At 41.0% G+C, this 14,716-nt stretch overlaps 1 protein-coding gene across 1 annotated transcript in view; it reads right to left on the bottom strand.

The window, feature by feature from the left end:
- Positions 1-7,768: 7,768 nt before the first annotated feature.
- The window catches only part of DTX3L (deltex 3 like, E3 ubiquitin ligase), a 9,927-nt gene continuing 2,979 nt past the window's right edge, over positions 7,769-14,716 (bottom strand). Inside the window, exons 3-5 of the mRNA XM_010834258.1 lie at positions 11,413-12,948; positions 10,792-11,009; positions 7,769-9,931 (exon numbers count right to left, since the gene is read on the bottom strand). Of these exons, the coding sequence (XP_010832560.1) occupies positions 9,862-9,931; positions 10,792-11,009; positions 11,413-12,948 (1,824 nt within the window). The 3' untranslated portion in view covers positions 7,769-9,861. The remainder of the gene's footprint in view (positions 9,932-10,791; positions 11,010-11,412; positions 12,949-14,716) is intronic.

Genomic DNA, 14,716 nt, shown 5'->3' with positions numbered 1-14,716 from the left:
ATCACATACTGTCTGACTTCATATGTTTAACTTATGCTGTTATATAGTAAAAAGAAAGGCCTATTAATTTATTGATATTTTCAAAGAACTGGCTTACAGATTTATTGATTTTTTCCTTCTACTCTTTCTATATTTTTTATTGCATTGATTTCTTCTTTTATCTCTATTATTGTCTTTCTTTGGTTTGTTTAAAGAGCAAGGTTTAACTTGCTCTTTTTCTAGTTTCTTAAGACAGAAATTTATACCATTGACTTGAGACCCTTCTTTTTTTATTATAAGCACTAATGTTATGTTATAATTTTCCCACTAAGCACTGCTTGAGCTGCATCCCATCCTTTTTTGATGGAGAAGGTAGGGAGAGGGTGATGAGGAGAGGTGAGGTGAAGGCTTCCTTCTGGGGTTCCCTAGAAAATACACTGGCTGGTCCAGTGGTTGACACTTGTTGCTTTCACCACTGGACCTGGGTTCAATCCATGGTTAGGGAACTAAGATCCCACAAGCCACAAAGTGTGGCTGAAAAAAAAAGAAGAAGAAGAAAGAAAGAAAGAAGAAAATGCACTGGAAATAATGGTTACCAACTCTTGCTCCAAGATTGTATCAGTTATATGCAAATGGTTAATAGTAGATTTTAGCCCTTAAAAGTCTATCCTTTGTCTTCTTGATAAATCACAAAGTTTTCATTCACTTAACTTAATGAGTAAATATGGCTACTTCTGGCTTTAAATAAGGAAAGCATGTAATTGAGCACTGCAGTTTACAGGTGTAGACCATCAGACAGAAGTAAGCACTAGTAGTGTCAGTCATGTCTGACTCTTTGCGACCCCATGGACTGTAGCCTGCCAGGCTCAGCTGTCCATGGAATTCACCAGACAAGAGTACTGGACTGGGTTGCCATTTCCTTCCCTGGTGGCTCGGTAAAGAATCTGCCTGCAGCACAGGAGAGTGGGATTCCTCTGGCAAAGGGGATGGCAACCCACTCCAGTGTTCTTGTCTGGAGAATTACATGGACAGAGGAGCCTGACCAGTCTATGGGGTCACAAAGAGTCAGACAAAACTGAGCGACTAACACACACACACACACACACACATAATTGGGTATGACATTTTGAAGCATCTTGTCATTCCATTGAATGAAGGCAGATCAGCAACTGGGAACAAGAGCCGTCTGCTCAGTCAATCCATTGTCTTTCATAGCCCAACTAGAGAGCCTTCTGAAGAAATCCGTGGTGTCCTTCCTCCTTGCAGTATCAAATTCAAGGTATTTGGGTATTACATTTTCATTGGTCTGAAAGTACAGTCTTGTGAATTAGTCAACATACAAGAAGGTGTGTATGTTAAAACCCTTACATTCTAGAAGTCTTTGTTCCATCGAACAGGTTTGGTACATTTTTTATTTCTGTTAGTCAGTCATACACCTGAATTAAAATAAATAAAAAATCTCTATCTTCCATATCCATCTTCCCTAATTGACATAACCAGTGAAATCAAGGCACGAATGTAAAAACATTTCAGTCTGTATTACTCTCTTGGGAATTACCTGGTGGTCCAGAAGTTAGGACTCAGCACTTTCACTTCTGAGTGCCCAGGTTCAACCCCTGGTCAGGGAACTAAGATCCCACAAGCTGTGCAGTGTAGCTACAAAATTATTCTATTTTTATATTCAGCAATGAACCTAACTTTTAAAAATTCTTGGCACAGTGAGTGCTGAGTACATTATTCTGGTTATATTTTGCTGTTTGATAACCCTCCCCAAAATATAGTGATATAAAACAATGACGATCACTTGTTACTATCATCTTGCAAGATTCTGGACTCAGGTAGACAGTCTTCATCAAGGTCTCTCATATGATTGTGGTCAGACTGTGGGTGAGGCTGGAGTCATCTCAAAGGCTGTTTTATTCACACAGGTCTGGTCCCTGCTGCTGCTACTGCTAAGTCGCTTCAGTCGTGTCTGACTCTGCGACCCCATAGATGGCAGCCCACCAGGCTCCCCCGTCCCTGGGATTCTCCAGGCAAGAACACCGGAGTAGGTTGCCAGTTCCTTCTCCAATGCATGAAAGTGAAAATTGAAAGTGAAGTCGCTCAGTCGTGTCCAACTCTTAGCGACACCATGGACTGCAGCCAACCAGGCCCCTCCGTCCATGGGATTTTCCAGGCAAGAGTACTGGAGTGGGTTGCCATTGCCTTCTAGGCTGGGATAACTAAAAAACTGAGGCTCCTCTGGCATCACCATGAACACGTGATCTCATTACGTGGTCTCTCCGGCCTGGCAGCTTCAGGATCACTGGACTTCTAACGTGGCAGTTTAGCTCCTAAGGGATGTGGAGAGGGACAAGGAGGGAAAGAGAAAGAGAGAAGAGAGAGACCAATGTTGTACCAATTTTTATGACTTAGCCCTCAAGTTATGCAGTGTTTGCTATCCAACATTCTATTCATTAGAAACGAGTCAAAGTGAGTCTCTAAAGCCATCTCACATTCAAGGAAAGGAGAAATAGACTCCACCCCCTTATAGGAGGAGTATTTATAAGAACTTGTCAACATATTTTAAAGCCAAACCTTCTTTTGAGCTGAAAAGCAATTGAACTTCCTTTATTTCTTTCTTAGCTGGTGTTGTATCCTGCCCAAGAGATCCTATTTCCATGCACATTCCAGAAAACTTACAAGGAAAATGACAAGAATCAACATTTAGTTGGGCTTCCCAGGTGGCTCACTGGTAAAGAATCTGTCTGCCAATGAAGGAGATGTGGGTTCAATACTTGGGTGGATAAGATCCCCTGGAGGAGGAGATGGCAACCCACTCCAGTATTTTTGCCTGGAAAATCCCATACAGAGGAGCCTGGCGGGCTACAGTCCATAGGGTCGCCAAGAGTTGGACATGACTGAAGTAACTTAACACACAGCACATATATAATTTGGTATTATTCCTTTAATGTAACATGTGTGTGTGTGTGTGAAGTCATTCAGTTGTGTCTGACTCTTTGCGACCCCGTGGACTGTAGCCCGCCAGGCTCCTCTGTCCATGGGATTCTCCAGGCAAGAATACTGGAGTGGATTGCCATTTCCTTCTCCAGGGGATCTACCCAACCCAGGGATCAAACCCGGGTCTCCTGCATTGCAGGCAGACGCTTTATCTTCTGAGCCACCAGGGAAGCTCTAATGTAACATGATTTAACCAAATGTCTTCTATTTCCTGCATCATCTTTATATCTTCAGTGTATCACTAGAGTATATATGTTATTTTGATATACCACAGATAGTTTCTATATTTCAGCACTGTTGGGATCTTCACTTCTTTTGGTATTTTAATATCATAAAACAAACATTGTATATGTCTACTTTTGTTTTTTTATTAAACATTATTTCTTCAGGATAAATCTCATTACTTAGTGGGATGGGGTGCTGGAACATACTCATGATTCTTTCAGTAAAGTGCCATTTTACCCTTCAGAAAGACTGGCTTTCTTTACATTGCTGTCATTAACGCATGATATCTGCTTTCCTCAAGCCTTGCAGGCTTTGAGTTTTATCACTTTTCAGAAGTTTTTCTTGTTCTATTTTAGGTACAAAATGAAACTTCATAGTAGGTGTATTTTACAGCTATTTTACCAACAAAGTTGGCTGCGTAGTTTTAAAATCATGATTTAAGATCATGTTTCTTCTTGTATGATTGAATTTTAATCGTTTGTTTGATGGGCAGTTAGTATTTTTGCCTATTTATATGCGCTCTTTATTCTTCTCAGTTTGAACTTCTGTGTTTGTGTGCAAACATTTTCTCCATTTCTCTGGATTTTTAAGATCTTAGCTTTATTGATGGATGTTCATTCCATCAAAGCTAAAACTAAGTAATGAACCTGTCCATCTTTTTTTCATTTCTATTCCATCAAAAGTCAAAAAGTGATTCCCCCTAGTGCTAGTCTGTTCACATTCATGAGAGTGTATTTGTTTTGGCTTTTAAGTATTTAACTTTCATTCCACCTGGAATTTTTTGAAGAGTATTGGGGAAAGTGTGAGTCTTTTTAATATTCTCATTATTGATATTTTCTTATACCAGGAGTGTCAAATTGGTTGCTGATAGATTTCAATGTCTGCTAGGACAAATTCTTCTCATAAGTCCTTTTGAATCTAGAATACTTTTTGATATTCTTTTCCATTTATATTTCAACATAAAGCCAAAATCACATTAATTCTATGAAGCATTTTGTTTCTAATCAGTGGCAGGTCACCTGAATCCAATAATGTCCTAGGCTGAGTTGAGATTGAGTTGCGCCCTGGTAAGGCTCAGTCTACCTCAGTTTTGCTCCTGTCTTTTCAGGATTTTCAGCAGAAATCTCCCTGGTGAGTCCAGAATTCTAATCCTTGTCTCACAAGATTTTGGAAGACTCTGTTCTGCTTCAGAGGCTTTCTGCTTCTGTTTTAAGAGCTCTTGACTCATGCATCCCCAGAATTTAACAGATGCCCTAAAGGAACCTCTCAGATCTCCCATAGCTCTGCTGGTCTGTTTCCCAGCAGTGGTGTTCCCTGGCTGTGAGACATGGAATTATCAGCCTCGGGCCCATGCCCAGAATCAGCAACTAACACCTGGGTGAAGTGGCTGCAAAATTCAGCCCTCCCTCTTCAAAATTCTCCCTTTCTGGGGTCTCAGCCTCTCCAGTTCTTCTTGACTTAGCAGCTCTTTTTTACCTTAAAACAAACGATTTCTCTATTGTGTTTCAATTTTCTGTTTGTTTTAGGTATGAGTGCTGGCTGTCACTGGCTAATCCATCCCACTTGAAAAAAAGTTCATTTCACCTTAAACGTTTTAATTGTTTTTTCTTATATTTTATTTATTTATTTTTGGCTGTGCCATGCAGCATGTGGGGTCTTAGTTACCCAATCAAACCCATATTGATTACCCAATCAAATTTGCCTTGAAAACACGGATTCTTAACCACTGGATTGCCAGGGAAGTCCACCTTCTTATATTTTAAAAACCAAAAAAAAAAAAAAAAGTTAAATTGAGATATAATCGACCAACAACATTGTATAAGTTTAAGGTGTACAGTGTTATATTTGCTTGGCTTGATACATTTATATACCATGTACTTATTGTACACATATACACACACACACTTATATATGTCTATTATATACATTTGTATATAGACTGTAGGAGCTTTGGGCTTCACTAGTGGCTCAGATGGTAAAGAATCTACCTGCAATGCAGGAGACCTGAGTTTGATCCTGAGGTCAGGAAGATCCCCTGGAGAAGGGAATGGCAACCCACTCCAGTATTCTTGCCTGGAGAATCCTATGGACCAAGGAGCCTGGCAGGCTACAGTCCATGGGGTCGCAAAGAGTCAGACGTGACTGAGCTTACAAGTACGCACAGGAGCTTTAGCTAACACCTTTAACATTTACTTATTTGACATACTTCTATTAGGGGAGGAAAAATCTCTTCCTCTACCCATTTGAGGTTCTCTGCCTGGAACCCTGTAAATAGGACCGATGAAATACAGATTAACAAGAGAAAAGCAAACAGAAGTTTATTAACATGTGCATCACACACGTAACATGGGAGTACCCAGAGATGAGAATTTCAAAGATTCGGTTAGAACTTGAGCTTATACAGCATCTTAGCAAAAGAACAATAAATTTTTAGAGGAGTAATAAGTCAAAGGAAAAGGACCTTGAGTCTCTATGGGCAGCAAATCATGGGAGGGTAAATGCATGGGAAAACTAGTGGTAGACAAAGACCAGTTAGTAGAATTTGTTATGAGATTTTTCCAGTGCCATCTCTAGGCTGCTATGGGTCTAAAGTTGTTTCCAGTGATTAAGTTTTGTTCTTCCTGGTAGACAGGGGAGGAGAGATACCATTTTAAATTTATGTCCTAAAAACCATGCTTCTCCTGAGCAAGTCTCAGTGTTATCTGAGGGGTTATATTCTGGGCTATATTCCACAGTTTGGTTCAAATAAAACTCTTTTCTATTCCTATTATAGATTGTTGATTATTTTGTGGATAGAGGTATGTATCAGATTCTTTTGTGTATCCCTTGAGGAGGAACTAGGACCCTGACCATTACTGTACAACTGTTTCTTGACCTCCTTTCCTTTGTTTCTGCATCCCCTCACTCTAATTAGCAACTATTTGACCCTTCCCTTTAGAACACAGGGAAGATCTGGGAGGCTGAAATGTTTTCCCTACCAACAAGAAATGGGGGACACGAAAAGGCTTTTATACCCAAGAGGACCCTACGGTGTTCTGCTCAGTTTTGTGGTGCACCTAGAGAGGGCATGGAAGTTCCATGACCTTTCCCCATATGCATCTCTTCCATCACCAACACAATGGACATAAGTTTGAACAAACTCTAGGAGATGGTGAAGGACAGAGGAGCCTGGAGTGCTGCAGTCTTGGGGTCGCAAAGATTTGGACATGACTGAGCGACTGAACAACAAAATCTCTTCCATCTGGCTGTTCCTGAGTTATATCATTTTATAGTAAACCGTAATCTAGTAAGTAACCTGGATTCCTGACTTCAGTGAGCTGCTCTAGCAAATTAATTGAGCCCAAGGAGGAGGTCTGGGAACCTCTGATTTTATAGCCATTTAGTCAGAAGCACAGGAACAATCTAGACTTGTAATTGGCTCCTGAAAGGGAGGACAGTTTTGTGAGACTGGGCCCTTACCTGTGGAATCTGATGCTATCTCCAGATAGTGTCAGATTTGAGTTGAACTGAAGGACACTCAGCTGGTGTTGGATTGCTTAGGGGAAAATCCCACACACTGAAATTGTGCAGAAACTGTCTTTAGGGAAACATCAACTATCTCAGTATTACTCATAATTCTCTTTTTTTCCTTTGGAGACAAAGGTGTCTTGATTTGCCAGAGCCTAGTGAGCCATCAATGGCACCCCACTCCAGTACTTTTGTCTGGAAAATCCCATGGACGGAGGAGCCTGGTAAGCTGCAGCCCATGGGGTCGCTAGAGTTGGACACGACTGAGCGACTTCATTTTCACTTTTTACTTTCATGCATTGGAGAAGGAAATGGCAACCCACTCCAGTGTTCTTGCCTGGAGAATCCCAGGGACGGGGAAGCCTGGTGGGCTGCCGTCTATGGGGTCGCACAGAGTCGGACACGACTGAAGCAACTTAGCAGCAGCAGCAGCAGCAGCAGTGAGCCATCTGGGTAATGCAGTTTTAATGCTGGAAAGGTGAAATGAAAACTGTTGGAGTCAGGAGGGACAAGTGTGCTCTGATAGGTTACTATGTATGCTTTCTTAGGAGAGAAGAGGTGAAACCCTGCAGCTGACTTTTACTTTTGTAGTAACCTATGTGTTAAAGAGGAAAAATAATAAGAAATGTGATTTTTACAGTTGAACAGGGCAGCAGTGAAGTTAATAGTAGTTAAGTCTATTGTGATACTACTTAGCAACAGCTACACACACAACTGGGCTTCCCAGGTAGCTCAGTGGGTAAAGAAACTGCCTGCAATGCAGGAGACACAGGAGATATGGGCTCAATGCCTGGGTCGTAAAGATCCCCTGGCGGAAGGCATAGCAACCCACTCCAGTATTGTCTGGAGAATCCCATGGACAGAGGAGCTGGGTGGGCTACAATCCATAGGTCACAAAGAGTTGAACAGGACTGAAGCGACTGAGCACACATACACAAAACCAAGCAAAGGCATCTGCCCAAGTGGTATGCTGCACACTGAATGTATTGCAGGAAATACCCAGAATCTCAACCTTAGGAAAAAGAAAAAGGAAATGGAAAAGAACACAGACAATATGTTCCTAAAATGGAAATAACTTTATTTATAGCAAATATTGATAATAATACCTTCCACAGAGCAAAAGCAGTAATCCAAAGGCTTGACAACCACTCACACTATGAAACTTGCACACACGTTGCAATCAAGGATCCAGATCTTAGCAGGAACCAAACTTTTCTTTTTTGAAGCAAATTTAACTAACATACCCATAGACACAAAACAACTAATTATAACTCTATGACTTAAATGAATCACCAAAAACTAAACATCTAATCTGATTTGAAACATCTAATCTGATATATATATACCATTTACCTTAAATTTCCTCAACTCTCTGAACAAAATTTAAAATTTTGGGGTTTAAAATTTTTCAAATAGGATTTCCTCAGAGGAAATCTACTTTGAGTACTGTGTAGGAATCCATTTCTGAGAGAAGCTCAGAATAATGGGAACTCCTCAGGCTTCTCCATGGAGGAGAAGACCCCTATAGGAGGCAGTACAACTCTGGGCACAAAAGCCTTGGAATCACCCTAACTCCTTCAAATTACAGCACCACTACTTATCATGGGACCTTTGTCAAGGTACTTACCCTTTCTGCACATCAGCTTTCTCAGTTATAAAATGGGGATACTAATAGTATCAACAGCCCAGATACAAAGTTCTTATAAAGGGGACAAAATAAATATACAATATCAACTATTACTGTCTGACCAAAAAATTGTATGCATGTATTTTTAAGAAAACAGCATCTCATTCATCATTTTTGGAAAAAGACTGGAACATGGATAATGAGATAGTTTGCTATTAAAACTTGTGAGCTGGAAAACCATTTAGAAGTAAATTTTGGCATGTTGACATTTCTTACAGTAGGTGCAACTCGAGCCTTTTCTCTGTTCAGTCATTATGAGAGAGAAATAATTTAAGGGAGAAAGCATGACATGGTGGGACTTAGCAAAAGGAAGGAGAAAGTGCTGTGGGGGCTACAGTTACTGAGAAAATGATAGTCTATGGGCATTTTTGTGATTTATCTGTTAAAACTCAAAGTAGCATAATATAAAAGTACAATAATATCCAGAGAGAAAAAATGCTCAGAGATGTGTAGCATTACTATGGCAGGGGAAGTGCACACCATTTGGCAGATTAGAAGGATCAGCAGGGAGCAAGGACAAAGTTTGGCCAGTCAGAGTTCAGAGGCCATGAGTTCTGGAGTAACAAACTCATTTTCCCCAATAAGTGGTGAGGACTCCAGAAATGGCTTCCAAAGCCAATGGCTTCCAAGAGCTCTGCCAAAGATTTAGGGAATATATATTTCTCTGCTGGGTTATTACCAACTTGAGTCAGGCAGCAAAAATTTATTAAGCATCAACTATACACTAGGTTCTGTGTCCCAAACACTGGTGGCTCAGATGGTAAATCTGCCTGCAGTGCAGGAGATCCAGGCTTGAACCCTGGGTCACAAGATCCCTTGGAGAAGGAAATGGCAGCCCACTCCAGTATTCTTGCCTGGAAAATCCCATGAGCAGAGGAGCCTGGAGGGCTATAGTCCATGGGGTTGCAAAGATGTGGACATGACGGAGCAACTTAAAGAGAGAGATTCCATTTATTACCAAAGGTTGCTCAATTTCTGTCCTGGCCATGGGATAGGAAGAGGAATGTGGTTCTCTAATTTTTCACAACCAAAGCCTTCCTCCCCTCCCCTGCCTCCATTCAGATTAGGATTTTACTCTTAGGATAGAGTTTAAAGGGCAAACAAACCAAACTAAAGGACTATCACAGAGATAGCAATAAAAGGAGGATCAACTGGCATCGAGTACTTCAGCTGAACAACACAGAAGGTGATTGCAATTCACAGCACTTCACCCCTGTAACCCCAACAGTGATGACATGTGAATGAGGTGCAATACCTCTGCAGCAAAATTACAAAGATCTCTGGGGCTTTTTTCATCCATAAAATATAACACTCCAGAAATGACAACCTTGCATATACAAACCACTTCTTGAGATGAAAAAATGTTTAAGGTGTTTTTACTCAAGGATTTAGATTAGAATTTACTCTACTTCAACTGTGCCTTTTGGAAGCTTGGCTCAAGACATCCTTTTAATACAGTCTTTTTACTCAATTCCTTTATCTTTCAGCTCTTGTTTGACACGTTTCAGATAGTCAGGATCAGGATAACCATACCTGCAGAAGAAAACATGCCCTTAGCTTCACCACAGATGTTTTTTAAAAAATCTGTACAGTAGGTCCTTGGCATTAACATTCAGAGTTGCGGATATTTACAAACCATCCTGAAGGCCAATGACTGATAATCATTTGTAAGTGTGCTGAGGTGAATCATTTAGCTGGTGAATAGGTCTAGCTACCTGCCCAGGATCTGCCTTCTAACAAGACTTTAATTTCAGCTCATGGTTAAGCAATGATTCTCATAAAGTTATAATATACTATATTTCTATGGAGGGTAATCATTTTGCTATAGGAAGATTTTCAAATTTGGGGAATTAAGTCAGGATATATTCCCTTTTGAATACCAAGGGTCTGAGTTATTCTATCTGAATTTCATAAAGAGCAATTGGATTGCCCATGATACAACTTCCATTACCATTAATTAAGACTTTTCTAGAGTTCTATTAGTCAAGTGAATTTAGGATCTCTACTGGACTCATAGGAGAGGAGGGTAGAAGAAAGGGTGATCTTAAAAGAAGGCACAGTGACATTCCTAGGCTCTACCCTTCAAATAGATGTGGAATATTAAAATTATACCAAATTAAATCACCTTGGATACCATTTACTTGCATTCTGAAGATCCACTCCCCTTTGATGCAAAATTTATGAACTGTATGATACTTTGTGGTTGGAAGGTAGAAGGTCATGGGAACCAGTCTTTCTGTCTTTGAGATTATCATCCCTGATTAGCATCTGTCAAAATACTGCATCCAGTCTCACTGATATAAACTGTCTCCTTACAGTCACATCTTCAAATTGCCATGTTTTATGACCTCTAAATTCTATTTAGCAGCCATTCTGTTTCAAAAGGTTCTCACCTTTGTGATCCTCCAGTCCTGGATGTTTTGTGGTGGATATCATTCCATGTAATGACACCTGAGACTCCTAATGTTCGAGACTCCCCCACTGTGAAAATCAGTTTTTGGTCAAAGGCCCTACGAAGCAGACGCAAAACCTCGTTTCCTTCCTTGTTATCAGGCAAGTATGCAGTTCGCCGTATTCCAGAAAATCTCTCCCCTGGGTTTGGGTGTTCTTTCTGTATGAAGGCAAGAAAATGTCACATGAAAACATCCGTGTCTAAATTTCACTACATGTGTAGATGTGTTCATATGCAGATAGAGCAAACAAAAAACAAGAGCACTGAAGGTCTGCTCATATTCCCCAGATAATTCATATTTCTCCTCTTTCCCCAAATTCATTCTGGGAATACAATCCTCCTTCCAACGCACAATCACCACCCATCCCTTCTCTGCCTTAATAGACAAGAAAGATACCTGTTATAAGTAAACAAAGTACTTTTTACTACTTACAAAGTGAACTTTATAAATAAGCATTTAACTGTCTGGGAAATCTTCTGCCAATTGGTAATAGAACAGTCCCTGTTGCTCTGATAATCTCAGTTTACTGGAAAGAAATTCATGGAACTCAGAAACACTTACTGTCTGTATGCCTCCTTCAATATCATAAGTAATTTCAATGGTGCCACAGGATTCATAACCTGGAAGTGAACTTCTTACAACAAAGGTACTCATTCTTCCATCTGGCTGATTCCCTTTCTGGACACCATAGGAAGTCTGGCACACAGGACAGACTGGCTTATATGAGAAGGCTGCCTGGATACAAGGGCTGCAGAATTTATGCTTGCACTTTGAAAGCACTTGTTTGTTGCTAATGGTGTTCAAACAGATGGCACACATGTCCTGTTCCTTATTCATTTCTGACACCTCAGAACTGGCGGGGTGCTGCAATGTTGGCGGAGCTGTTTTTGAATTATGACTATCAGTGTCCATGAGTGTTTCATTCCATTTCTCTGTAGCTGATGGAGACACCCCACATCTGTTTAAGACATACTGTTTTGCCTTTGTAAGATGATTTGGCAACCCAATCAAAGTCATTGACTCTCGATTTAGCACAAAGTGTATATCTGGATGCCTTTTCCTAAAATCATCAGAGAACTTTGTCCCATATAAGTGTTTTCTCTCCTTGCCCAAAAGTTTCAGTGAAAGAACTTCTCTCGTAATCTGACAAGAGACATATTGATAGGTGTCGATGAAACTTGAATAAGCATGTATGGATAGATCCAAATCCTTGGTTTTGGGTTCAAATTGAATGCAGGTTTTCTGATTTATCCCCAAAATGTTACTTTGAGTGTTGTACTTTTTTTCTATCTTTGGTATCTCCTGGGATAATTCTGCTTCTAAAAGCTTATAGTGAGCGGTATCAACCTCAATTCCCTTCATCATGTGCTTAGGAGTCAATATTTTCACAGGTGGCTTGACAAGACTTTCAAAATTCTTTGAGTCAAGAAAATCTTTGGCAGCTGAAATGTCATCTGCGGTCCCAAGGAGAGTTAATTCTCTTCCTTTCTCCTTTATGAGGAGCTTTGCAAAGTGGTGATTTAACTCCTCCTTGATTTTGGTTGCCTGCTTACTGTCTGCTACGGCAACACATTCCTGCTTCAGAGTCTCTACACACTTCTGAAATTCTCCAACAAAATTCTTGTGAGCTGCTTCGAGGTCACCTGATCGACTGGAGGTGAAGTCTAAATAGACCATATTCGGAGAACTTGCCTGACTTTTTATTTTTGTACCAAATTTTTTCTCTATGGAGGCTATTTTATCAGGGTAGGAGTGTGTAAAGTATTCAAAGAAAGCCAAGGGAACTTCAAAACGGCAGCTTTTTTCTTCTGACCTGCTTTCTGGTTCGAAGGGAGAAACACAGCTGTTCCTGTCCTGCTGACTGAGTGGCTCCCTCTCTGATGTCAAAGGGGAAGATTCATGTCTCTGCTCCCTTTCCAGGAGCAGTTCACTTAAGAAGCCATGTACTTTTTCAATATCTCTGAAGTTACCACAGATTTTCTCAGTTCCATCGTGGTCCTTCACTCGTTTGACGTTGGGGCAGTGAACAGTGATGAGGTCCCTTTGCTCTTTAGAGAACAGTTGACAGTTCAGTTCTGCCGTGACAGTAAGAAAGATCTGAAATTTTAAAAGAGAACAAATAAAATATATTAAACATCCAGGTCTATGTTCTCCTCTCAGTAGAATGTCTAGAGATGAGAGAAATAACCACGACGACTTCTTTCAATTCCTTTCTGCAGAGCAGGCAATGTACTGCAGCCCAGAGGCACTCTTGCCCTGATAAAATAGCCAGCCCTGTTTGCACACTGGAATCGCCCAGGGAGGAAAAACAGCTGAGGCCCAGGCCCATCTTCAGAGATTGTGATGTAAATGTAGAATCTGGGCATTAACATTTCTAAAAATCCCAAGGACAGTAAGTCTGGATTCTAGAGCTGCCACTGTTGATTTGACCTTGACGAGTCGGGTGGAAGGTAGGTGAAGTGAGTGAAAAACTGAAGTCGCTCAGTCGTGTCCGACTCTTTGGGACCCCGTGGACTGTAGCCCAGCAGGCTCCTCCTTTCATGGGATTCTCCAGGCAAGAATACTGGAATGGGTTGCCATTTCCTTCTCCAGGGGATCTTCCTGACCCAGGGATTGAACCCGGGTCTCCTGCATTGGATGTAGACACTTTAACCTCTGAGCCACCAGGGAAGGAGGTTAGGTAGGCACTTCATTTTCTTGGTAAATTGCTATGTTTCTGACTAAAGGGTGTGAGCCTAGGAGGGGGCCATACATGTGAGGATTAAGTTTTTTCCTGTTATTGTTTTTTCTCTCCTATGCTCCTCCTTTAAAAAAAAACAAAAAACAAAAAACAAAACTAGCCCCCTAACTGCATGCAATGTTGCTAGTCCCTCTAAACCGTGGCCTTTAGAAACTCAAATATGAGAGAAACCCCAGATTAGGCAAAAAAAAAAAAAGGACAGTGGCAAATTGAACATAATATAAAAGCAAGATTTTGTTTAATGTTTTGTTCTCCCTCAAAGTCTTTGCATAAGCTGTTCCCTCCTCATGTAACACTTTTCCTCTAGATCTTCCTTCAAAATGTTTCCTGAATCCAGCTACTTCTCACACCTCCATCAGGACCACCCAGAGTCCAAGCCAATGTCATCTGGCACCTGGCTCACTACAGCCCCTCCTAACTGGACTCTGACCTTCCACTTCCGCATTTTCCTAGACTCAGCCCTCCACACAGCAGTCAGAGGGATCCATGAGAAATGTGAATCAGCTCACTCTACCCCCCTGCTCGAAACTACCTAAGGATTCTCCTAATATCTAAGTTGAAATCCGAAGTCCTGACCTTCATCCCTCAAAGACCAGACTTCTGCTACCTCTTCAAGGTCCTCTCTCGCTCTCTTGTTCTCTGCCCTCCAGCCACACTGGCCTCCCTCCTTGAAGCTTCTGGGCTCGGGATATAAGCTCCTGTCTGGGTGTGTTGGGGGTGGGGGTGGCTGTGTCAGCTTTACACTTGTTATTTCCCCTCTGCCTAAAATCTTTTTCCCTTAGAAATCCACTTAGCTAGCTCCCTTACTTTGTTCATGTCTCTACTCAGAAGTCACCTCATTTGAGAGGTTTTTTCCCAATATCCTATTTAAAATAGTAGTCCTTTACTATCATTTATCCGATGGGGAAACAGTGGAAACAGTGTCAAGACTTTATTTTTCTGGGCTCCAAAATCACTACAGATGGTGACTGCAGCCATGAAATTAAAAGACACTTACTCCTTGGAAGGAAAGTTATGACCAACCTAGATAGCATATTCAAAAGCAGAGACATTACTTTGCCAACAAAGTTCGTCTAGTCAAGGCTATGGTTTTTCCTGTGGTCATGTGTGGATGTGAGAGTTGGA

The sequence above is a fragment of the Bison bison genome, unplaced genomic scaffold, assembly GCF_000754665.1.
Source record: "Bison bison bison isolate TAMUID 2011002044 unplaced genomic scaffold, Bison_UMD1.0 scf7180017864032, whole genome shotgun sequence".
Classification (NCBI taxonomy): domain Eukaryota; kingdom Metazoa; phylum Chordata; class Mammalia; order Artiodactyla; family Bovidae; genus Bison; species Bison bison.
Note: the sequence above shows the minus strand (reverse complement) of the source record. Positions and strands in the feature narration are given on the sequence as shown.